The 24,358-nt window shown below is 42.8% G+C and overlaps 1 protein-coding gene across 5 annotated transcripts in view; it reads left to right on the top strand.

The window, feature by feature from the left end:
* VPS13D (vacuolar protein sorting 13 homolog D) overlaps nucleotides 1–24,358 on the top strand; it is a 281,804-nt gene that overhangs the window by 9,883 nt on the left and 247,563 nt on the right. For 4 of the 5 annotated variants that reach the window (XM_031007143.3, XM_031007141.3, XM_055384699.2 and 1 more), the window contains exons 3-13: nucleotides 2,719–2,796; nucleotides 4,439–4,629; nucleotides 4,730–4,810; nucleotides 9,401–9,517; nucleotides 13,666–13,770; nucleotides 16,283–16,453; nucleotides 16,930–17,030; nucleotides 17,879–18,047; nucleotides 20,602–20,703; nucleotides 20,857–21,058; nucleotides 21,808–21,987. In XM_031007143.3, coding sequence (XP_030863003.3) covers nucleotides 2,719–2,796; nucleotides 4,439–4,629; nucleotides 4,730–4,810; nucleotides 9,401–9,517; nucleotides 13,666–13,770; nucleotides 16,283–16,453; nucleotides 16,930–17,030; nucleotides 17,879–18,047; nucleotides 20,602–20,703; nucleotides 20,857–21,058; nucleotides 21,808–21,987 — 1,497 coding nt within the window. The remainder of the gene's footprint in view (nucleotides 1–2,718; nucleotides 2,797–4,438; nucleotides 4,630–4,729; nucleotides 4,811–9,400; nucleotides 9,518–13,665; nucleotides 13,771–16,282; nucleotides 16,454–16,929; nucleotides 17,031–17,878; nucleotides 18,048–20,601; nucleotides 20,704–20,856; nucleotides 21,059–21,807; nucleotides 21,988–24,358) is intronic. The other variant, XM_055384705.2, reaches the window with a different exon arrangement.

Here is a 24,358-nt window from a genome sequence, read left to right as displayed (position 1 = left end):
TCTGCCTGGAGTGAGTGACCCGCATTATCATTTATAAAGCACTCAGTACTTTGGGGTCTGTCTGGAGTGAGTGACCCGCATTATCATTTATAAAGCACTCAGTACTTTGGGGTCTGTCTGGAGTGAGTGACCCGCATTATCATTTATAAAGCACTCAGTACTTTGGGTGTTTTTCTGCTTGACTCTTTGGAGGGACCTTTCCCTGCAGGGCCAGTTGTGGGTGCATATTTGAGTGGGTGGGGACTAGGAAACCTTCAGTCTTAAACTACGGCCGTGCTGTTTTGCCGGATTCCTTTGCTTTTGGCTTGGTGTAGGCTGTTGTTTCTTCTCATTTTTTCCTTTACATTCTCTCTCTCCTTTCTAGATCTCCTCCTTTGCCCTCTTATGCTTCAGCTTTAATTTTTCGTGGTGCGAGTTGCCTGCAATTCCCTTTACTTTCCCAAGGTTGTACAGCTGCCAGGGAAGCCCAGAGCTCACCTGCCTTTGTGACAGATTTGGGTATTGAAAAATAAGGTGGTTCGGGCTGGGTGCGGTGGCTCACGCCTGTAATTCTAGCACTTTGGGAGGCCAAGGCGGGTGGATCACTTGAGGTCAGGAGTTCAAGACCAGCCTGATCAATATGGTGAAACCCTGTCTCTACTAAAAATACAAAAATTAGCTGGATGTGGTGGCGGGCGCCTATAGTCCCAGCTACTCGGGAGGCTGAGACTGGAGAATCGCTTGAACCCAGGAGGCGGAGTTTGCAGTGAGCTGAGATCGCGCCATTGCACTCCAGCCTGGGCGACAAAAGTGAGATTCCATCTCAAAAAAAAAAAAAAAAAAGGCAGTTCGAAGCGTAAATCATGCTCTTCAAAAGAAGAAACTATTTAATTGCCCCCTTTAAGTCTGTTTCAAACAAGGAAAATGTTTCATGATTTTTTTTCTCCCTTATGTTCATTTTCTCCCTGAATGTGGAAATGGGGTTGTTTTGCTGGGGTTATAAACTTTTTCTTTCTGTTAGTCTTAAGGTATGGTGGTGGGGCGGGGTGGGGGGTGGGGCATGGCCCATGTGGACAAATGTTCCTGCAAAAATCAAAAAATAAATTGATTGTATTTGTTCAGATCTGCCAAGTTGCTAGATTTGAATTCTTTTTCTCCTTTTTTTTTTCCTTTTTCTTTTTAGAGACAGGGTCTAGCTCTGTCACCAAGGCTGGGAGTGCAGTTCTGTGAGTATAGCTCACTGCAGCCTTGACCTCCTGGGCTCAAGTGATCCTCCTGCCTCAGCCTCCCCAGTAGCTGGGACTACAGATGTGTGCTACCATGCCTGGCTAATTTTTAAAAATTTATTGTAGAGATGGGGTCTTGCTCTATTGCCCAGGCTGGTCTTGAACTCCTCGGCTCAAGCGATTTCCCAGCCTCAGCCTCCCAGAGTGCTGGGATTACAGGTGTGAGCTGCTGCACCTGGCCTGAATTCTTCTTTAGAAGCCAATAACCCACAAGTCCTGAACAGTCATTTAAAGGGAAACAATCATGTTTTCTGCATTATTTTGTACTTGGAGTAAAAGGCTCTCTTGCATTTCTTACTAATTAATGGTTGTTGTCTGTACTCCGTGTTCTTGAAAATGTATATCTCAGACAGATTTAGGTTGCTCAGAAATTGCCTTGTGTCTCGCAAACAATTTTATAAAAACAATGGCAGTGATTTAAGGATGGGGACTCTGCCTTCTCTTTTTACATTTCCAGTGGCCATCACAGTGCCTCCCACAGAGCAGGGCTCTATATATGTGAGGGTGAATGGCTTGCATAGCCGGGAGAGTGATGGATCTGGCTGCCCTCTTGTCTATTCACTTTCGGGTTTAAGTCATAAAAGTTGGGTCTGAAAACAATTTTCAGCGGCGGTCCTGTTCGTTCCTTTGCTTTCTGATCGGTTATTACACTTGTAAGTAGAGGTGCTAAGGAGTTCCCCAGAAGAGAAGAGTACAATTCCTTTTGAAGACCAGTTTCATTTAATTAGATCATAGACTTCTGAATACTGTTTGCCCTATACTCATTTTGGGGAGGGGTTGGGGGTGGAAGGAACTTGTTAGAAACTGCAAATTTCTGTGCTTCAATCCCAGAGATTCAGAGGTAGTTGGTCTGCGGGTGGGGCCCAGGAGCCTGCATTTCATCCTAGGTGAGTCAGATTTTGATGTTCCTCTGGTAAATATTAGCCTAAGCAAGGGGTCAGCAAAGAGACCAGCTGGCCACATCTGGCCTGCAGACTAAGAATGGTTTTTGCATTTTTAAAGGTTGATAAAAAAAAAATAAAAGGAGAATACGCAACAGACGTCATATAAATCCTAAAATATTTACTATCTGGCCTGTTATGGAAAATGTAACTCTTGGTCTGAACTCTTCATCAGCGCCTAAGCTTCAGCTCTCATGTACGTGTTAGAGCGGACGGCCTGGAAATTCGTTTAGATGAAGCGTATGGGCTGGTGGTAGCACTACACGTGATAAGCCTGTTCTAGATGTAAAACTTTCCCTTTAACCTACACATGATATAGCCCGTTCTAGATGTAAAACTTTCCTTTAACCTTCACATGACATAGCCTATTCTATATGTAAAACTTTCCTTTAACCTTCACACGACGTAGTCTATTCTATATGTAAAACTTTCCCTTTAACCTTCAATGCTTTACACACAGTAGGTGGCCTATTTGTTAAATGGATATTTCATGATGCTGTTTTTATTTTTAGGAGCTGTTGAATTAGAAAACTTGCCATTAAAGAAAGATGCCTTGAAAGAATTGGAATTACCATTTGAAGTCAAAGCTGGTATGTGGAACTAAAGGAGGGGGAAGAAATTTGAGTCTTAAATTGTTTGAGAGGTGAAAACGGAGAGCCCTGGAGTTTGTATTGATTTGGCCAGTTAGAGGAAGGATATAGCAAATGTTAGAGTTTAGGCCAGTCTTAAAGTGTGGTCTTTGGGCCACTCGTATCAGGATGACCTTGTGATGGTGGTGGGGAGGTCAGGTGATCCCCGGACTGACTGAATCAGAATCTCTGAGGGAATGTCATTGAACCTACAGTGTTTAATAAGCACTCCAGGTGATTCTTATGTTTACTCAAGTGTGAGAACCGCTGTTCTACATTCAAGGTTTCCTTTTCTTTCCCCTTTCCCTTTTTCTTTTTCTTTTTTTTTTTTGAGACGGAGTCTCGCTCTGTCACCGAGGCTGGAGTGCCGTGGTGCGATCTCAGCTCACTGCAACCTCTGCTTCTCGCGTTCAAGCAATTCTTCTGCCTCAGCCTCTAGAGTAGCTGGGACTACAGGTGTGCACCACCACGCCCGGCTAATTTTTTTGTATTTTTAGTAGAGACGAGGTTTCGCCTTATTGGCCAGGCTGGTCTTGAACTCCTGACCTCAGGTGATCTGCCTGTCTCGGCCTCCCAAAGTGCTGGGATTACAGACGTGAGCCACCACGCCTGGCCTCCTTTTTATTTATGTATTTATTTATTTATGACAGGGTCTTGCTTTGTCACCCAGGCTGGAGTACAGGGATGCTATCATAGTTCACTACAGCTTTGAACTTCCAGGCTAAAGAGATCCTCCTGCCTCAGCTTCCCCGGCTATTAGTTGGAATAGTTGAATACAGCTGCGTGCCACCAAGCTTGGCTAAATTTCTGAATTTATTACTGGATTACACAGTTGATCATTTGATGTTGTCATTAAAAATACCATTGTTGGGCTGGACTTGGTGGCTTTCACCTGGAATCCCAGCACTTTGGGAGGCCAAGGCAGGAGGATCACTTGAGGCCAGGAGTTCAAGACCAGCCTGGGCAACATAGCTTGACTCTTACAAATTGAATATAAAGAAAGCTTGTATTCTGGGAGGCTTGGCTAGAAATGGAACAACTTGGGAAATAAATATCACAATTCTACCGAGCCGTTTGGCTTTCTCATCAGCCCAGGTTCTCATGAAGAATCAGAATTCTTTATTGAGAGAAGGCCAGCACCATTTACTGTGTTTCAGTTTGTGGTGGGTATGTTCAAGATTGGATATATCATAGGTCTGATGACTCCAACTAGTGATTATCAACCAGACAATGAATAATGAACAAGAAATGAGTTTAGTGTCCATGGGCTTGTGCGGGAACCGGGGAAGAAAGACACCCTGAGCAAGTGTAAGATGTACTCCAGTTGGAAAAGGAGATAGTTTCTAGAGGAGGGATGTTACTGTTGATGTGGTAAAGTCTTCGCGAACTTTTTCCAGCTTATATAAGTCATTATACCTTGTTCTTACAGATGTCAGCCTCCTAACACTTGTTTCACATGTGTAAGAGCTTGCTGCCTGTTGTTTTAAATAAAAAAGTAGTAACAGCAATCCATGCTCCTTAAACAAAATTGTAAAAATACTGAAAAATGGAAATAATTAAAAATGTGTACAGACAGTGAACAAGACTTTCCTTCTCCTTCCAGGCTTCATTGGGAAAGTAACCCTTCAGATTCCCTTTTATCGCCCCCATGTGGACCCTTGGGTGATCTCCATATCCAGCCTTCACTTAATTGGAGCCCCGGAGAAAATACAGGATTTCAATGATGAAAAGGAGAAGCTGTTGGAAAGGGAACGTAAGAAAGCACTACTTCAAGCCCTGGAGGAGAAATGGAAGGCAAGGCAGAGATCTCCTGGGCCATAAGAGCAGTTGTGGTGGCATGTGTAAGATGAGCAAGAACACTAGATTGAGCTAACGCTGACTCTTGTCTTTGTAGAATGACCGCCAGCAAAAAGGGGAGTCCTATTGGTATTCAGTTACCGCCTCCGTAGTTACAAGGATTGTGGAGAATATTGAAGTAAGTCCTGCTGACTTTTATAAAAGTATCAACGTGAAAGGGATTTCTCAGGTTTAAACGTGTTTCTCCTCTTAGTTTCTCATTTCTCGTGGGCTCAGCTGATCTAGGGTGTAGATGGGGCTGGCTGCTCAGGTCTGCCCTTTTGTAGGCTGTGCCAAGAGGAAAACCTGACAAGCAAGTCCTAGGCTCTGTGGCAGACACAGAGTTTTCTTGTTTCAGCTGGCATGAGGAGGAGTTTTCACATCTCTTCCATTTCACTTCCCGCACTTTCTTTTTGAATGTTGGAATCCCACTTGCTCAAGGATTTATCGCCTAAGAATCCAGGTTACTTGACCTTGATGACTGTATGGTTTCAGGGTAAATCACTTCACCTCTCTGGTCTCAGTTTCTTCATCTGTAAAAGAGAGAGGCTGGATGCCTGGTCTCTAGTTGGTTACACAGTGAGTTGTGAAATTGCGAACAGCTCACTGAGATACCTAACCTCTTGCTGGTGTATCTGGTGGCAATTTGACGAGTTACAGGACTGGGGCTGTTGACCTTGCCCATGTTTTCTACTTCAATTATACTTTTGTTTCATCCTCAAAAACTTGATCAGGGTCCCACTAATTTTCATGAATGTTATAAGAGTTTGTCCATACTTACTACCTCTAGAAGTTTCTTGCAGTGCCAATGTGACACAGGCCAAATGTGTTCAATGTATGTCATGTTTCCAAAAATTACAGTCTGAGGTTTTTGGTTTCGTAACTTTCCTGACTTTGACAAACAAATTTATAAAATATTAGTCATTATTTTTATTTTATCTTAGTTTAAATAATTTTATTGAGATATAGTTCTTATGCCAGAAAGTTCAGTCTTTTAAAGTGTACAATTTAATGTTTTTTAGTATATTTACAAGGTTATGCATTGGTCACCACTAAATAATTTCAGAACATTTTTATCATCCCAACAGGTAGTCACTGCCAAAGCTGGGCTTCGTGGCATGTACCGGTAATCCCAGCTACTTGGGAGGCTGGGGCAAGAGGATAACTTGAGCCGAGGACTTGGGCTGCAAGGCTGTAGTGAGCTATAATAGTGCCCCTGCACCCCAGTCTGGGCAACAGACCAAAACCCTGTATCTTAAAAAAATAATAATAATTTTAAAAAGTAGTCATTGCCAATTCCCCTCTGCCTTCAGCCCCTGTCAGTCACTAATCTACTTTCTTTCTAGATTTGCCTATTCTAGACATTTCATCTAAATGGAATCATGTAATATATAGCCTGGCCATTTTCACTTGACAATGTTTTCAAGGGTCATCTGTGTAGTAGCATGTGTCAGCACTTTATTCCTTTTTATGACTGAATCATATATTCCATTGTATGGATTGTCAAAGATTAAACAAAGCTGGACCTCAGAGCAATGAAAACAGATTTTACTCTGTAACTACTGACAGTAGAGGAAAGAGCTGAGCTCCAGGCTGACTTGTGCGGAGGTAGCTGGGCCTTTTAAAAAGAGCTTGAGGGTGCAGGGAGGTGGAGTGAGTGGGTACTCAAGTGAAAAATTACAAGGCGTTGGTCGCTGTGAATGTCATTAGGCTAACTGTGTCTGCTGGCAGTGATCAAAGTTAGGATTCTATCCTCCCTCAGACTGGGAGATTGAGCCTTACCCTTCCTGATGGTTACATTTCAAAGGAATGGCTTTCAGGTCCTTAAGAAAGACACTCCTGAGCTGTAGGAGATACAGGTCGAGTATCCCAAATCTGAAAATCTGAAATCCTCCAAAGTTTGAAACTTTTTGAGTGCCCACATGATACTCAAAGGAAATGCTCATTGGAGCATTTTGGAGTTTGGATTTTTGGATTTGGGATACTCAGCCAGTTAAGTATAATGCAAATATTTCAAAATCCCCCCCAAAAATGAAATCCGGAACACTTCTTGTCCCAAGCCTTTCAGATAAGGGATACGTGACCTGTACATATACATCTCTCAAAGAAATGTCACAATTGAATTGCTCTGCAAACCTATAAACCCTTTTCAGTAAATGTGCTATAAGAAAGGGAGGTCAGGGGCCTGTGTCAGGTGTTGGCTGGAATAAAGGGTACGTTCTTTTGATAGTCCTGAGCTTTACCAGGCAAGAACTCAGTAGAGGACTGTGTTGTCCCCAGGGACGTGGCCTCGGGCTGCCAGGAGCCATATTAAAGTTTGGTCAAGTCTCTTTGGAATGGAATGTTCTTGCTGAGAGTCCTTGCGTTTCTCAGGACATACGACATTTTGTTTATTCATTCATGAATTGCTGGACATTTGGGTTGGTTCTCCTTTTTTGCTATTATAATATTGCTGTAAACACTTGTGTATAGGGTTTTGGGTGAACATGTTTTCAGTTGTCTCAAATAGATATCTCGGAGTAGAATTGAGGAATTATGGGGTAACTCTGTTTACTTTTTGAGGAACTACCAAACTGTTTTCCAAAGAGGCTGCACTATTTTACGATATCACCAGCAATGTATGAGCATTTTGTTTCTCCATATCCTCATCAACATTTATTATTGATTATGGGGCTGGGCACGCCTGTAATCCCAGCACTTTGGCAGGCCAAGGTAGGTGGATCGCTTGAGGTCAGGAGATCGAGACCAACCTGGTGAAACCCCGTCTCTGCTAAAAATACAAAATTAGCTAGACATGGTGGCATGTGCGTGTCGTCCCAGCTACTTGGTGGGGAGGCTGAGGCAGGAGAGTCGCTTGAACCCGAGAGACGGAGGTTGCAGTGAGCCAAGATCACACCATTGCACTCCAGCCTGGGCGACAAAGCGAGACTCCATCTCAAAAAAAAAAAAGCCTGCAGAAATGGTGAGATAGCATTCTCTCTAATACCATTCAGGACAGAAAGAAAAAAATTAAAAAAAAGCAAAAAAAAAAAAACAACAAAAAAACAAAAACAAAAAGCAAACATTTATTATTCATTGTGTACTAGTGGGTGTGAAATGATGATCTTGCTATGATTTCGATTTGCATCTTCTTAATGGCGAAGGATACTGAATATTTTTCCGTGTATTTACTGGCCACTTGTGTATCTTTTTTTTGGAGAAATGTCTATTTGAATCCTTTGCCACAATTTTTTTTTTTTTTTTTTTTTGAGGCGGAGTCTCCCTCTGTTGCTCAGGCTGGAATGTGGTGGCATGATCTCGGCTCACTGCAACCTCTGCCTCCCGGATTCAAGCGATTCTCCTGGCTCAGCCTCACGAGTAGCTGGGATTACAGGCCTGCGCTGTCATGCCTGGCTAAGTTTTGTATTTTTGTTTTGTTTTTTTTTTTTTTTGAGACAGTGTCGCTCTGTTGCCCAGGCTGGAGTGCAGTGCAGTGGCGTGATCCCGGCTCACTGCAAGCTCCGCCTCCCGGGTTCATGCCATTCTCCTGCCTCAGCCTCCCAAGTAGCTGAGACTACAGGCGCCTGCCACCACGCCCAGCTAATTTTTTGTGTTTTTAATAGAGACGGGGTTTCACCATGTTGGCCAGTCTGGTCTCAAACTCCTGACCTCAGGTGATCCGACTGCCTCGGCCTCCCAAAGTGCTGGGATTACAGGCATGATCCACCGTGCCTGGCCATCCTTTGCCTATTTTACAAATCAATTTATCTTTTTATTGTTGAGTTATAAGAGCTCTCTATATATTCTGAATTCCAGATTCTTACCAGATTTGCAAGTACTTTCTCCCATTCTGTGGATTGTCTTTTTACTTTCTGTTATTATTATTATTATTATTGCTATTATTAAGACATAATCTCACTCCGTTGCCTAGGCTGGAGTGCAGTGGCACCATCATACCTTACTGCAGCCTCCATCTCATGGGCTCAAACAATCCTCCTGCCTCAGCCTCCTGAGTAGCTGAGACTGCAGGCTCGTGCCACCATACCTGGCTATTTAAAAAAAATTTTTAGTAGAAGTGAGGTCTTGCTATGTTGCCTTGGCTGGTCTCTAACTCTTGGGTTCAAGTAATATTCCTGCCTCAGCTTCCTAGAGTGCTGGGATTATAGGCATGAATCACTGTGCTCAACCTGTTATTATTTTTTAATTCATTGAAGCAGAGTGCCTTTCCTGTAGCCCACTTACAGGGAGGGGCTAGGGGAAATACATATATACATACATAGTTTATGTGCCTTGCTGGTTTCCTTGGTCCAGATGTGGGGACATAGAGGCAAGATGAAGATATCAACAGAGCAAGAGGAACAATTGTCTGTATACAATGGCTTTGCTTTCTTTAATTGCTTTTTTTAAGGTGTCTTCTGAAATGATTTAATGAAAGTATTGGAGCTCTTTTGGTAAAACTAATCACAAAGTAACATTCAAGAGAGTTATGATAACATAATATAACATATTATAACATAACATAACAAGAGAGTTATTATAACTCCCTTAGAAACTTATAGGATACTGGATATGTGTGTGTTGTGTTTGTATAAAGTGCCTGCTGTGGTTTCCTTTAGTGGCTCAAGGGCAGTTTGACCCCTAACTATAGTATTTCGCCTACAGCAGTTATCTAAATGCTTTTTCTTTTTTCTTTTCTTTGGAACACTATTCTGCAGGTGCATCAGCTGCTTTTTCTTTTTTCTCTTTGCAGTTAAAAATTCAAGATGTCCACTTACGCTTTGAAGATGGTGTCACCAATCCCTCCCATCCTTTTGCGTTTGGCATCTGCATTAAGAATGTGTCCATGCAAAATGCTGTGAATGAGCCTGTGAGTATGAAATGTGATGACAAGGCAGGAAGAAAGCCATGCTCTAGGAATTTGGGGCTCTGCCTTTTGCCATTTTGTGTTATGTAAATGAATCACATTCTTTTCCATTGCCTTCTGTGATAGGCATGGGTGTCTCTTGTGTATTTGCAACAAATCAAATTTGCTGAAATAGGGAAACAGGTAATTTTCTCTGACCTTTGGTTATATCACTTTCATTTTATACGTGAAGAAACTGAGGGGCAGAAAGGATTTTATTTTTGATTTTTTTCTCGTGTTATGTACACTCCCTGGGTAAACTCACTCTGTTTCATAGTTGTAGCTACCACCTGGGAATATTTGATGATGGCTTCCACATCTTGAACTCCATTCTCCACCCTTTGACCTTCATATTCGTGGTTTTCTTAAAACTACTGTTTGTCTCAAAACACACTCTGTTTCTTCACACTCTACACAAAAAACAACATTTTTGACACCAGACGTGTGAGGATTTTCCCCCACACACCAAGCAGTTCTCCACATATCAACTCGGTGTCCTATAGTTCAAGTCAATTCTGACACTAATGGGTTACTGCAGACCCCGCTGGGTAAGGGCTTAGTACCATAGGACCGCCTCCCACTTCAGATGCCAGTCACAAGGCCCAGATTGTGACCCGTGCTTCTGACTAGAAGTTGGAGTTCCCACAATTCCCCTCCTCAGGTTTGGTGATTTGCTAGGATGGCTCACAGAACTCAGGGAAACCCTTTACTTACATTTGCTGGTTTATAATAAAGGGTGTTATGAGGATACAGGTGAATATCTAGATAAAGAGGGCCACACCCCCCTCCAGTGTTCAGCAACCTGGAAGCTCAGCAGATCTCATGGTTCAAAGTTTTTATGCAGCTTAATCTCCAGCCCCATCACCCAGAGGTCAGTGAGTGGTGCTGAAAGGCCCAACCCTCTAATTACTTGATCTTTCTGTGATGAGCCCCATCTTGAGCCTGTCTAGGGACCCCAACAAAAGTCACTTAATTAGCATATACTGGGGTGTGATCATGAGGCTTTTTACGAACAACAATGACACTCCTGTCAGGAACTTCCAAGGGTTTTAGGAATTCTGTGCCAGGAACCAGGGACAAAGACCAAATATATTTCATGTATGCCACAGCTTGTCATAACTAGAATGATCCTGTGTATTCCATCTGCCCATTTTGTCCCCTAAACGAAGTATTTTTCTTTATTCCCTAACATGTTACTGAATGTAAAAACCAACTATAACAGTTTTGAGCCCTTTTATATGGCAGGCACTGTTCTTAGCACTTTCCATGATTTAACTCATTTAATTCTCCTTGATTTTCACCACTGCTGTTATCCTGATAACCCTACTGAGGACACTACGGCACGAGAGGCGGAATGAAAAGTGGAGCCAGGTCTTGAACCCGGGTGGACCCGCTCTAAGTTAGGGCTTGGCACACTGGCCGGTGGCCGAGTCCGGCTCCCCATCTGTTTTTGTAAATAAAGGTTTATTAGATCCCAGCCATGCTCATTAGTGTTGTCCACGGTGGAGTACTGTAGTTGCAGCAGAGACTGCATGGCCTGCAGAGCCTAAGCTGTTGACTCTGTGGCCCTTTATGGAAGAGCGTGCCATCCCTGCTCCTCACCCTGTGCTCCTGCCTGCCACACTGATCTCTAGAAGCTGTGTGCTCCTCCTTTCACTTCTTATGCTTCAATTTCCATATCTAGTTATTCACAGTTGTCGTGCTACTTTTTCTGACAAAGCATCTCAAACATAGCTCTTCCCGTCTGTCCTCATATGACCGTCACCTTGCAGGATGCTGTCAGGTTTTACCTGGACTAATGAAATTCCCTGTTCTGTGATCTCCAGGATCTTTCCATTTGTCCTATACCAATGCTTTCCAGTGTTTTCCATGTCAGGACCCACACAGTAAAAAGATAGTATTTGTACAGTACACCGGGGCAGATGGTTGTGTCTGCTTGGGGCTGGAAGTGGCCAGCTCGGAGTAACCACATGTTTCTAAGATGTAACTTGATCCCATACACTGGCTCATACTTGAGACACTCATAACTTTTTTTTTCCTGGCACACTGAAGGGAAAGCCCTACTTTACACTGTCGCCAGACTTCTTTTTCTGAAACATAACTGATTGTGGTATCTGCCTGCATCAAAACGTTCAGCAGCTCCACATCACCTAAGGCCTGAAGTCCAAACATCTTAGCATGGCATAAACTTCATTTCCTAATGGATTTGATAACCAGGGCAGCCCTAACACATTGCCACAAACCAGATGGCTTAAAGCAACATAAATTTATTCTCCAGACGAGAGGTCTGAAGTCAAGGGGTTGTGGCTGATCAGTCCCTTCTGGAGGCTCTGAGGGAGAAACCGTCCCATGCGTCTCTCCTTGTCTAGTGGCTGCTGGCAGTCATTGAGATTGCTCAGCTTGCAGGTGCTTCACGCAGCCTCTGCCTCCGTCTTCACGTGGCCTTCTCCTTGTGTCCTTTTTCTTCTTGTAAGGACAATACTTATTAGATTAGGGCCTCCACTAAACCAGTATGACCTCTTAATTTGATTACATCTGCAAAGACCTAATTTTCGAATAAGGTTACATACATGCTTCTGCGTGGTTATGACTTTTTTTTGGGAAGGGAAGACGCTATTCAACCTAGTGTATCTAGTAACATTCCAAGCTACTTTTGTCAACTCTTAGCTAACTCCTCATCCCAAATATGTATTCATCCACATGTACCAATACTGCCCCCACCGCACACGTCCAGTTTTCCAGTTATACAGACAGACTCACTGTTCCCTGAAGATATCAGGCCTTTTGTACGGTCACCCTTCCATATCCTCAGGTCCCATATCCATGGATTCTACCAACAGAAGATTGGAAAATACTCCCCCACTGGCTGGGTGCAGTGGCTCCCGCCTGTAATCCCAGCACTTTGGGAGGCCGAGGCGGGCAGATCGCCTGAGTTCAGGAGTTCAAGACCAGTCTGGGAAACATGATGATACCCCATCTCTATTAAAAATAAAAAAATTAGCCAGGCATGGTGGCATACACCTGTAGTCCCAGCTACTTGGGAGGCTGAGGCAGGAGAATCGCTTGAACCTGGGAGGTGAAAGTTGTAGTGAGCTGAGATCACGCCACTGCACTCCAGCCTGGGTGACAGAGTGAGATTCTGTCTCCAAAAAAAAAAAAAAAAACAAGAAAATATTCCACCTCCCCCTAAAAAACAAACAATAAAAAGAAAAATATAACAACAAAAAATAATATGAAAAAAAATTCAGGACTGGGCGTGGTGGCTCACGCCTGTAATCCCAGCACTTTGGGAGGCCGAGGCAGGTGGATCACCTGAGGTCAGGAGTTTGAGACCAGCCTGACCAACATGGAGAAACCCTGTCTCTACTAAAAATACAAAATTAGCCGGGCATGATGGTGCATGCCTGTAATCCCAGCTATTCAGGAGGCTGAGGCAGGAGAATCACTTGAACCTGGGAGGTGGGGGTTGCAGTGAGCCGAGATCGTGCCGTTGTACTCCAGCCTGGGCAACAAGAGCGAAACTCCATCTCAAAAAACAAAAAAAAAAAAAAAAAAAAGAAAAAAATTCAGTATAACAATGATTTACATAGCATTTGTGTTATATTAGGTATTATAAGTAATCTAGAGATGATTTAAAGTGTACAGGGAGGATCTATGGCTAGGTTATATGCAAATACTATGCCTTTTTAAGAGACTTGAGCATTTGCAGGTTTTTGTATCTTTGGGGTTCCTGGAACCAACTCCCTGCCAATACTGAGGGAGGACTGTATGGTTGACCCAGCCCTTTCCTCCTACCCGACCATTTGCCTGAAACTTATACATCTTTCGACACTTATTTGCACAGTGACGTTTTCTTGTTTGCTCATAGCATCGTATAGATTCTTCTTCTGCTTCCCTCTGTGTCATTAAAATTATGTATTTGCCTGTTTGTATCCCCAGTTAGCTAGATTTTGAACTCTGTAAGAGCAGAAGCATGTTTTAATTGAGTTATATGTCCACAGCACCTTGCAAAGTACCTGACACATGATTCTTTACAAATTGGTTTGTTGAATGAATGACATTCACGAATAAAGACAGTCATCCTATTTTCTTCTTTGTCTTTTTTACCTCAGGTACAGAAACTAATGCGGAAAAAGCAATTAGACGTAGCAGAATTTAGCATCTATTGGGATGTCGATTGCAGTTTACTGGGGGATTTGCCTCAGATGGAGTTACAGGTACGATTTCGGCAGGGAGATTTGTTGCAAGACAGCATGGAGGGGAAGCGGTGTAGGGTCACTGCCATGGACGCTTTTGTCTCTTGCCTCTCTGATTCCTGTTCCCACCCACTGTTCCTCTAAAGCCATTCACTCTCAAGTGTGTTTGCTTGAGGTACTTGCTATGTATGTGACTTCGAACAATATATAGTGCTTTGTTTTATGTATGTTTTAAATTTATACTAGACTATAGGTTTCTTTGGTTTATTTTATTCAGTTAAAGCTATGTTTTTAAGATGTTGCTGTTTGTACTTCCAATTCATTGCTCTGACCACTGCATAGTATTCCACCGTTTGCACGTTCACGTAACATAGTTACGCATCGAGATGTTTTCCATCATTTATTTATTTATTTTTGTAGAGATGGGGTCTCACTCTGTTGTCCATGCTGGCCTCAAACTCTTGTGCTCAAGCAATCCTCCTGCTTTGGCCTCCCAAAGTGCTGGGATTATAGGCATGAGCCCCCACACCCGGCCTAGGCATCCAGATTTTAAATGAACAGAGCACCAGGACTGAATCTTAAAGAGGAACTTTCTTACCACATTTATGTTTAAACTTCACCTTTGGTGGCATTCCCTTAAGTGATATTTAAAAAGTCATAAATCATCAGATATATTATTGTTTGTGAAGGATTAAAAAACATCTCAGTTTAATCTTTTTTTTTTTTTTTTTTGAGATGGAGTCTCGCCCTGTCACCCAGGCTGGAGTGCAGTGGCGCAATCTTGGCTCACTGAGATCTTTGCCTCCCAGATGGAAGCAGTTCTCCTGCCTCAGCCTCCCAAATAGCTGGGTTTACTGGTGCCCACCAACATGCCCAGCTAATGTTTGTATTTTTAGTAGAGATGGGGTTTCGCCATGTTGGCCAGGCCAGGCTGGTCTCGAACTCCTGACCTCAAGTGATCCACCTGCCTTGGCCTCCCAAAGTGCTGGGATTACAGGTGTAAGCTACCACACCCGGCCAGTTTAATCCTTCTGTAAATAATTTATAGGTGGTTTAAGTGAAACGGGGGAAAATAACTCATTTTTTTCCTCCACCCAGGGTTATCTTTCACTTGGATACTATTGTACATGATGGTTTTCTTCTTCTTCTTTTTTTTTTTTTGAGATGGCATCTCGCTCGGTTGCCCGGGCTGGAGTGCAGTGGCACGATCTTGGCTCGCTGCAACCTCCACCTCCCGGGTTCAAGTGATTCTCCTGCCTCAGCCTCCTGAGTAGCTGGGATTACAGGTGCATGCCACCATGCCCAGCTAATTTTTGTATTTTTAGTAGAGACGAGGTTTCGCCATGTTGGCCAGGCTGGTCTTGAACTCCTGACCTCAGGTGATACACCTGCCTCGGCTTCACAAAGTGCTGGGATTACAGGCGTGAGTCACCATGCCCGGCAGGTTTCTGTTTTAATTAGATTACATAAACCTGTATCCATACAGTAAAACAATATGCAGCTATAAATAACGAAGGTAAAGATCTTTATGATGAGTATGTAACAGTCTCTAACATATAGTATGAAGTTAAACAAACTAAGGTAAAAACAGCATATATAGCATTTATTTAAGAAAACAGAAAATTACAGGTTTATCTGCATATGTACAGAATGGCTTGGGTGGGAGACATAAGAAGCTGATGTCATTGGTTGCCTCTGAGGAGGTAAGTGGGTGGCTGGGGGATGAGACTAGGAAAGAGATATTTGACTTTTTTTTTTCTTTTAAAATTTTAAACCATGTGAGTGTATTACCTATTAAGAAATATAAAGGCTGGGCGCGGTGGCTCACGCCTGTAATCCCAGCACTTGGGAGGCCGAGGTGGGCGGATCACAAGGTCAGGAGATCGAGACCACCCTGGCCAACATGGTGAAACCCCATCTGTACTAAAAATAAAAAAATTAGCTGGGCGTGGGGGTGCATGCCTATAATCCCAGCTACTCGAGAGGCAGAAGTAGGAAAATTGCTTAAACCGGGGAGTCGGAGGTTGCAGTGAGCCGAGATTGCATCACTGCACTCCAGCCTGGCAACAGAGCAAGACTCGTCTCAAAAAAAAAAAAAAAAAAAGAAAGAAAAAAGAAATATAAATAATAATAAATTAAAAATACTAGAGAGTTTTATAACCCAGTTTTATAGTGTTTTAGGATTTCGATATAATACACTATTGATTAGATAACATACCAACATGTAACTTGATCCTAAAAACATTTGCTGTTGGCCAGGCACAGTGACTCATGCCTGTAATGTCAGCACTTTGGGAGGTGGGAGGATCACTTGAGCCTTGGGGTTCAAGACCAGACAGGGCAATATAGTGAGATCCTGTCCCTGTATAAAAAGAATAAAAATGAATAAAAACGAAACAGACAAAAACATTTGCCGCTGTGACACAGCCTATGGCTGAGCTCCACTGTTTATCATAAAACCCCAACATTGTAAAAGAGTGACTACCAGAAGGAAAGCCATTCGGAGCAGAGCAGGTGTTCTTGTGACACACAGGAGGCCATGGCCAGGAGCATGGAGAGTCGCAGCCATCACTACGTCCTGGAGCCTGTGTTTGCATCTGCTCTTTTGAAGAGAAACTGCTCCAAGAAGCCCCTGCGGTCTCGGCACAGTCCCCGTATTGATTGTGATATTCAGCTGGAGACCATTCCCTTGAAACTCTCTCAGGTATGCCCTTTCTTCTCAGTGGCGTCTACTCACTGTCAAACTGGTGACTGCGGTGAAAGTCTTGATATTAACGTATCCTCAGCAGGAAAGAAAGTTCATGTGAGACCATTTGCCTCCAGACTAAAGTTGTGTTAGGTATAAAACTCACCGTCTGTTACATAGTTAAATTGGGTTGATCTCAGGTTAGTTTTTTTTTTTTTAATTAGTTGGTGGTATGGATTGGAAAGGAGGCTAGTTTTGTTTTGGTATTTTTAAGAGCTGAACAAAAAATACAAGAGATACGGTAATGTATAGGCTTAACTGTCAGGGTTCAGAGAAACATGTCACTTGATGCTGATATTTTGGTCTTTCAGTTTGCACTGGGTTTCAATTCAGTGGATCAACTAATGTGAATTGTTCTTGTTAGATATAGGTCTTAACTGAGTAAAAGAAACAAACCTATTCTAACCTAGTATCTCTTAACCTCTAATACAAAGCTGCAATACCGGCAAATCATGGAATTCCTCAAGGAGCTGGAACGAAAGGAGAGGCAGGTGAAGTTCCGAAGGTGGAAACCCAAGGTGGCGATATCTAAGAAGTAAGGGCTTCTCAGTGTGGTCATGAAATACATGTTAGAGCCTGTTCTTGCTATGTACATAGATCAGAAATATGCCTCACTCTCCTTTACCCATGTTTGGAGATGAAAGTACAATTGATTTTTCTGGTCCTGGGAATGCCATTCCCATTGTTTATCATCACTGATATTCTTTCTGTATATTTATTTGGTGTCATTGGCTTACTCTTAGACTGAGTGTAGTAAAATTCAGAGGATCCTCTCAGTCTCATTTAGCAAGTAGACTGATGTTGCTCTGGTGGGGTCTGGTGTGTATTATAAATACTTTAAATATTCTTTGAACCTACTTCCCTGTGTTTTTTCTCCCAGGTTGTTTGGTCAACATTTACAAAGTACTCTTTGCAGCCTCCATAGCAGAACTAAATCCTGTTTTTATGTTGCAGTGATAAACTTGACTAGTCTGATATAATAAAACTTTTTAAAGATCCTATGTATTTCCATGTCTTTAGTTAGAAGTATTCACTTAAAAATCTTTAGTAGTCAAATCCTTGGTAATTATCTTAAGACAGTATTTACCTTTTAGTCAGCCTTCGATATTCTGTCAGTAGAGGGGAGGGATATTATAATTCAAATCAGTTGAGAACTGTGTTATTGATATATAAATTGGGGATCTATTATTTGATGTTTTTTGGCAGATTTGCCTTCTCCACCTAGTGGGTTTAATATTAAGACGAGCTTAATATATAAACTGGTGGCTGACAACATAAAAGATGTCTCAGGAGAGGAGTGGGGTTATGTGGATTGTCCTGGATTGGTAGCCTTTTCGTTGCTTTTGTTGTAAGAAGTGATTACATCGTTATGGACTATTTCAGCTGCCGAGAATGGTGGTATTTTGCTTTGAATGCTAACTTGTATGAGATCAGAGAGCAGAGGAAACGTTGCACCTGGGACTTTATGTTGCACCGCGCTCGTGATGCTGTATCTTACACTGACAAATATTTCAACAAGTTAAAAGGAGGCCTGCTGTCCACAGATGACAAGGTAAGTGGACTGTGGTCTTGTGTTTCTTGTCTTATTCAGAAGATAAGAATGTTCTCTCAAAGACTAAAGAAAATGGGATCTGTGAAGTAATAAAGTCCCATGCCAAAGGGGCTAAATTTTATAGGATAGAGTTGGTTTTAGTAGAGTGAGAACTAAGCCAGGAGCATCCTCCACCCTCTGCTGCCCGAGGAGAGCCAGGCCATGGGGTAGGAGGAAGAAAAGACACTGTGGTCCTGCTATGCCTTTGCGCCCACACCCCTGCCCCCCAGCTCGAGAGACTGTTTCATACAGTCACCCGCCTCTCTTCAAAGCCTGATCCCAGTCCTAATTCTCTTACTTCAAAGTCTGTAATCTCTTTGAACTTTGGCCTCATTTTCTGTAATCCCAGTGGACTTGATTGACCTTGGATATTTAGGTTGTAGAGGCTAGGCAGAAAAGGGTGAAGTACCTGGTGAAGGCAAGCTCATGTTTTAGTTAATAGTAGGGCTAAAGGCCCTTAGAATGCCCCCTCCTGGAGCCCTGGCATGGGACCCCACCCCTTCTCTAGCTGTCTGCCTGCTCTCTTTTGGGGGAAGGTATTGGGGATTGCTTTGCTTCTTGTTTTGTTTCAGTTTTGTGAGCATCAGTTTTTGCAGTAGCAGCTTAGACTGTGTCTGAGATTTTGGCTCAGGTACTGCCCCTTAACTAACCACTTGTTTAGTAGACTCTTCCAAGCACAAAGGAATACTTTTCCCTTCAGCACCTGCTGTGTGGTCAGTGAGGGCAATGCTGAAGCCCTAGTGGTTAGTGCCTCTCCTGCCGGCACCCTGAGGCTGTGGCCCATTCACTTTGCTAATGCTTTTATCATCAGTGTCAGACATGGTTACTGACACAGGAACCTTATGAGAAGGATAAAATAAACCAGACATTTTGGATGATTTTCTTTTCTTTTCTTCTTCTTTTTTTTTTTTTGTGTGTGACAAGGTCTGGCTCTATTGCCTAGGCTGGAATACAGTGGCATGATCATGGTCACTGCAACCTCCGTCACCCCGGGCTCAAGCCATTCTCCCAACTCAGTCTTCCAAATAGCTGGGACTACAGGCCCGCATCACAACTGTCTAATTTTTTAATTTTTATGGAGATGGGTTTCATCCTTCTGCCCAGGCTGGTGTTGAACTCATGAGCTCAAGTGATTCACCTGCCTCAGCCTTCACCACCCCGAGCCTACTCTTTTTTTTTTGAGACAGGATCTCCTTCTGTCATCCATGCTGGAGTGCAGTGGTGCAATCTTGGCTCACTGCAACCTCTGCCTCCTTGGTTCAAGGGATCCTCCTACCTCAGCCTACTGAGTAGCTGCGCGTCACCATGCCCGGCTAATTTTTGTATCATTTATAGAGACAGGGTTTCGCTATGTTGCCCAGGCTGATCTGGAACTCCTGGGCTCAAGCGATTTGCCCGCTTTGGCCTCCCAAAGTGCTGGGATTACAGCCCTGAGCCACTGCGCCCAGCCCTTGGATGGTTTTCTTAAAGGCACACACAAAGACATAGAGGAAGAGAAAATCTCATTTACAACTGAGATGAGCAGGTAAAGACGTAAAATCTCCTTTTTTCTTAATGTTATGGTGTAAGAAGCAGTTCAGGACAGCTAATTCCGCTTTTAAAAAATGTAGCTGGGTATCATGGTTCTTTCCTAACTAGAGTGAAACAAGTGAAAATGACCACGTTCTTGCTAATCTCCTACATGAAGTATAAAAGAGCTGGGGCCTGCACACTTCCTGTGGAAACTTGGTCCTGGGTTTTAGGAAGAGTGATAACTAGGCTGCTTACTCCTCATCTGAGCTAATGCATGTGGAAGCCCTTTGTAAACGGGGTCAGTGCTGTCCAAAGTGTGGGTGCTGCAATAGTCCATATGCTTTAGTGACTCTTTTTTTTTGAGATGGAGTCTTGCTCTGTTGCCCAGGCTGGAGTGCAGTGGCGCCATCTCCACTCACTGCAGGCTCCGGGTTCACGCCATTCTCCTGCCTTAGCCTCCTGAGTAGCTGGGACTACAGGCGCCTGCCACCACGCCTGGCTAATTTTTTGTATTTTTAGTAGAGACGGGGTTTCACCGTGTTAGCCAGGATGGTCTCAATCTCCTGACCTCGTGATCTGCCCATCTTGGCCTCCCAAAGTGTTGGGATTACAGGCGTGAGCCACCGCACCTGGCCACGCTTTAGTGACTCTTAAAACTGAGTACTGCTGTTCTTCGCTCCCTCTCCATTTACCATTCATCTCAGGTGTCATGAAACTTGTTAGTGATTTTTTTTTTCCCCTTCTTTCATAGAGCTCAATTTCTGGAGAATTGTTGGTGATGTTTTTAAGACCAAATAACATCTACTGGATTATATGGAAAAGCTACTTAAGCCAGAAACAGCAATCATGGAACTATTTATCTTGTTTCTTGGCCTTCAGTGGAAATGCAGGGGACCAGAGAGGTTTCTGTGCTGTACTTTTAGTGGCTTGTGAGGGTGTCCAGTGTCTCTGGATCTACAACGTTTGTGTTTTTGTTTATTTGCTTTTGTTTTCACCCAAACAGGAGGAAATGTGTCGGATTGAAGAGGAACAGAGCTTTGAGGAATTGAAGATTTTGCGTGAACTGGTTCATGATCGATTTCACAAACAAGAAGAACTAGCAGAGGTAAGAAATCCTCTACAAGAGGATTTGTTCAGACCCAGCACACCCTGAGTGCTACAGTTTTGATGTGCTTATGCTCCTGTGGGGAAACAGCAGCATATCACAGCTTGCTTTTATCTTTGAGTACTCATCTCTGCTCCTTTGTGATTGACACAGAGTCTGCGGGAGCCTCAGTTTGATTCTCCAGGAGCCTGTCCGGGAGCCCCAGAACCCGGTGGAGGCAGTGGGATGCTGCAGTATCTCCAGTCCTGGTTTCCTGGATGGGGTGGCTGGTACGGGCAGCAGACCCCAGAAGGGAATGTGGTTGAGGGACTGTCAGCAGAGCAACAGGAGCAGTGGATTCCTGAAGAGATCCTGGGTACGGTGGGAGCTGGCCTTCACTTGGTTCAAACAAATTCGTCTGTTATTTGTGCAACAGCTTGTGGTATTTTTCAAATTTAATAAAGTAGATATTTGGAGAACAGTTTATGTTCATAGAGGCTGAGAGAAGAAGTATTTTGGGAGATACTCCATTTGTAACTCCGTGACTAAATGTGCATATTAATGCAGTTTCAGAAAGAGCTGAGAGGCAGAGGGTGTAAAAGAACTAAATTTGAGCAAGTTCAACAATTTTAAACTCTGAAGTTTGAATACCAGTCTAGAACCTCTCTTAAACCTGCAGTGTCCGATATCTAGCCATAGGCACAAATGGCTACTAAAATTTAATTCGAATTGAATACAAGTAAAAATTTAGTTTCTTAATTGCACTAGCACATTCGCCACGTGTGCTCCCAGTGCTCAGTAGCCACATGTGGTTAGTGGCCACTGTACTGGATATCGCAGATGCGGACCATTTCACCATGCTGGGCAGCACTGCTTTATACCATCCCTTATCATGAATATTATCCTCCCTGGTTTGATAATAAGTTGATAAGATCCCTTAAAAAACAATTAGGGTTGTTTTACATTAGGAAATATTATAAAATAGTCACCCATGACTTTGGAGTTCTTTCTTAACAGAGGGAAAAATAGTTAAATAACATCATCATAACTGTGATCAGTCTGCTTGCTGGTGCTTTTTTATTCGTCCACGTTTTTTCTTACAGTCTTTTCTCCCTTACCATTTAGGCACTGAGGAGTTTTTTGACCCCACTGCAGATGCCTCGTGTATGAACACGTATACAAAGCGAGATCATGTCTTTGCCAAACTGAATTTGCAGTTGCAGCGAGGTACAGTGACTCTGTTACACAAGGAGCAAGGAACTCCTCAAATGAATGAAAGTGCTTTCATGCAGCTCGAGTTTTCAGGTACACTGCCCCCAAGAAACTACGTGCCACTGTTGTCTCTCTGTGGGCCAATGTCCAGGCGATTCTCATTATTTGCTGTGGTGATAGTCTAGAAAGTCAGTGCGAAAACTGTATTAGCTAATGTGGAACCATTGCTCTTAGGGGAAATACTGGGTTAGGTTCATGTGAACCTCTGGTCGTAACATTCATCAACTGATCAGTACCTAACCTTAATTTTTAAAATGCGTGTCTGTATTTAAAGACATTTAATATAGATATACAGACAGTCCTTGACTTAGGATAGTTTGACTTTGGATTTTTCAACTTTACAAGTGGCACAAAAGTTATACACATTCAGTAGAAGTCATACTTTGGATTTTGAATTTTGATCTTTTCCTGGGCTAGAGATAGGTAGTATGATATTCTCTGAAGATGCTGGGCAGCAACAGTGAGCCACAGCTCCCAGTCAGCCATGCGGTCATGAGGTAAGCAGCTAATAGTCTACAGTGGACTGTGTGGCCAGATGATTTTGCCTACCTTTAGGCTAATGTAAGTATTCTGAGCACTTTTAAGGTGGGCTAGGCCAAGCTGTGATGTCCAGTATGTTAGGTATATGAAATGCATTTTTGACTTACTGTATTTTCTTTCTTTTTTTTTTTTTTGAGACAGAGTCTTGCTCTGTCGCGTAGGCTGGAGTGCAGTGGCATGATCTTGGCTCACTGCAACCTCTGCCTCTTGGATTCAAGCGATTTTCCTGCCTCAGCCTCCTGAGTAGCTGTGACTACAGGTGCGCACCACCATGCCCAGCTAATTTTTGTATTTTTAGTGGAGACAAGGTATCGCCACGTTGGCCAGGCTGGTTTTGAACTCCTGACCTCAAGCAATCCGTCCTCCTTGGGTTCCCAAAGTGCCAGGATTACAGGCCTGAGCCATTGCGCTCAGCTGACTTATGATATTTTCAACTTATGGTGGGTTTATCATAACTCCATCCTAAGTCAAGGAGCATTGTGTTATTGATTGATTAACATTGAACTCATGGCCTATAGCACTATGCCTCATGCCTGAATGAAGTTTCTCTAATACTCATATTTTTTTTGTAACGCACATCACAGTCTTCTTGCACTCAGGACCACTAGGCAGCGTTTTAGCACTAGGGGCTTGTTTTAAACAGTGAAACCACAAACAAAAAGCACAGAAGCATGAAAAACATGGCGCCAAATAGAAGAACATGGGAGGGATGCTTGTTCACAGTGTGAGAGCTGAAACGAGGAGGCAGAGCATTGCCTTGTTTGAACTCAGGTGGGAATGTGCGTATCAGATGGCTTGAATTTTTTTCTACTCTGTGAGTGTCTGAATGACCGAGTGCCATGAGGATTAATTTTGGAGTTACAAACTTTAGCAAGTAAACAAATGTGCAAATATGGAATCTGTGAATAATGAGGATTGACTTGACAGTATTTGCCTTCTTTTTGTGACTTTGAATTAAAGGTGTATAAATAAATATGCAGATGTTTTTGTGACTTTGAATTAAAGGTGTATAAATAAATATGCAGGTGTTTGGACATCTCACAAATATTTTTATTTCAGTCCATAAAACAGCAGCTTATTTGAGATTCCTGAGTGGCTGAAGGACAAATGATTTTTTTTAAAAAGCCAGTTTGTTTGACTTCATAATGTAGAAAATTGAGCTGTCATAAACTTAGTATTAACTAGCAGATTACTTGAACTGAATTGAAAAGGCACTATTTAAAATTCCTTCTGCTAGGAAACTTCTAATGGTGTTTTTGTGTTTAGACAGCTGGATAGATACAGGCACACTTCATTTTATTGCACTTTGCCTTATTGCACTTCATAGACACCACATTTTTTACAAATTGATGGTTTAAAAATGAGCAAGTCTATAGGTGCCATTTTTCCAACAGCATGTGCTCACTTTTTGTCTCTGTGTCACATTTTAGTAATTTGCCCAATATTTCAAACTTTTCCATTATTATTCTGTCTCTTATGGTGATCTGTAATCACCGATTTGTAATGTTATTATTGTATTTGTTTTGGAGTGCTATGAACCATGCCCATAGAAGATGGTAACTTAGTCAATATTGTGTATGTTCCAACTGCTCCGCCGACTGGCCATTTCCTTGTCTCTTTTCCTCTCCTGGGGCCTCCCTATTACCTGAGACACAATGTTGAAATTGGGCTAATTAATAACCCTACAATGGCTTCTAAATGTTCAGGTGAAAGGAAGAGTCACATGTCTCTCACTTTAAATCAAAAGCTAAACGTGATTAAGCTTAGTGAGGAAGACATGTCGAAAGCTGAGATAGGCCAAAAGCTAGGCCACTTGTGCCAAACAGTTAGCCAAGTTGTGAATGCAAAGGAAAAGTTCTGGAAG

This window comes from Gorilla gorilla, chromosome 1, assembly GCF_029281585.2.
Source record: "Gorilla gorilla gorilla isolate KB3781 chromosome 1, NHGRI_mGorGor1-v2.1_pri, whole genome shotgun sequence".
NCBI classification, from domain to species: domain Eukaryota; kingdom Metazoa; phylum Chordata; class Mammalia; order Primates; family Hominidae; genus Gorilla; species Gorilla gorilla.
The sequence above is the reverse complement of the archived record's forward strand: the minus strand, read 5'-3'. Positions and strand labels throughout refer to the sequence as shown.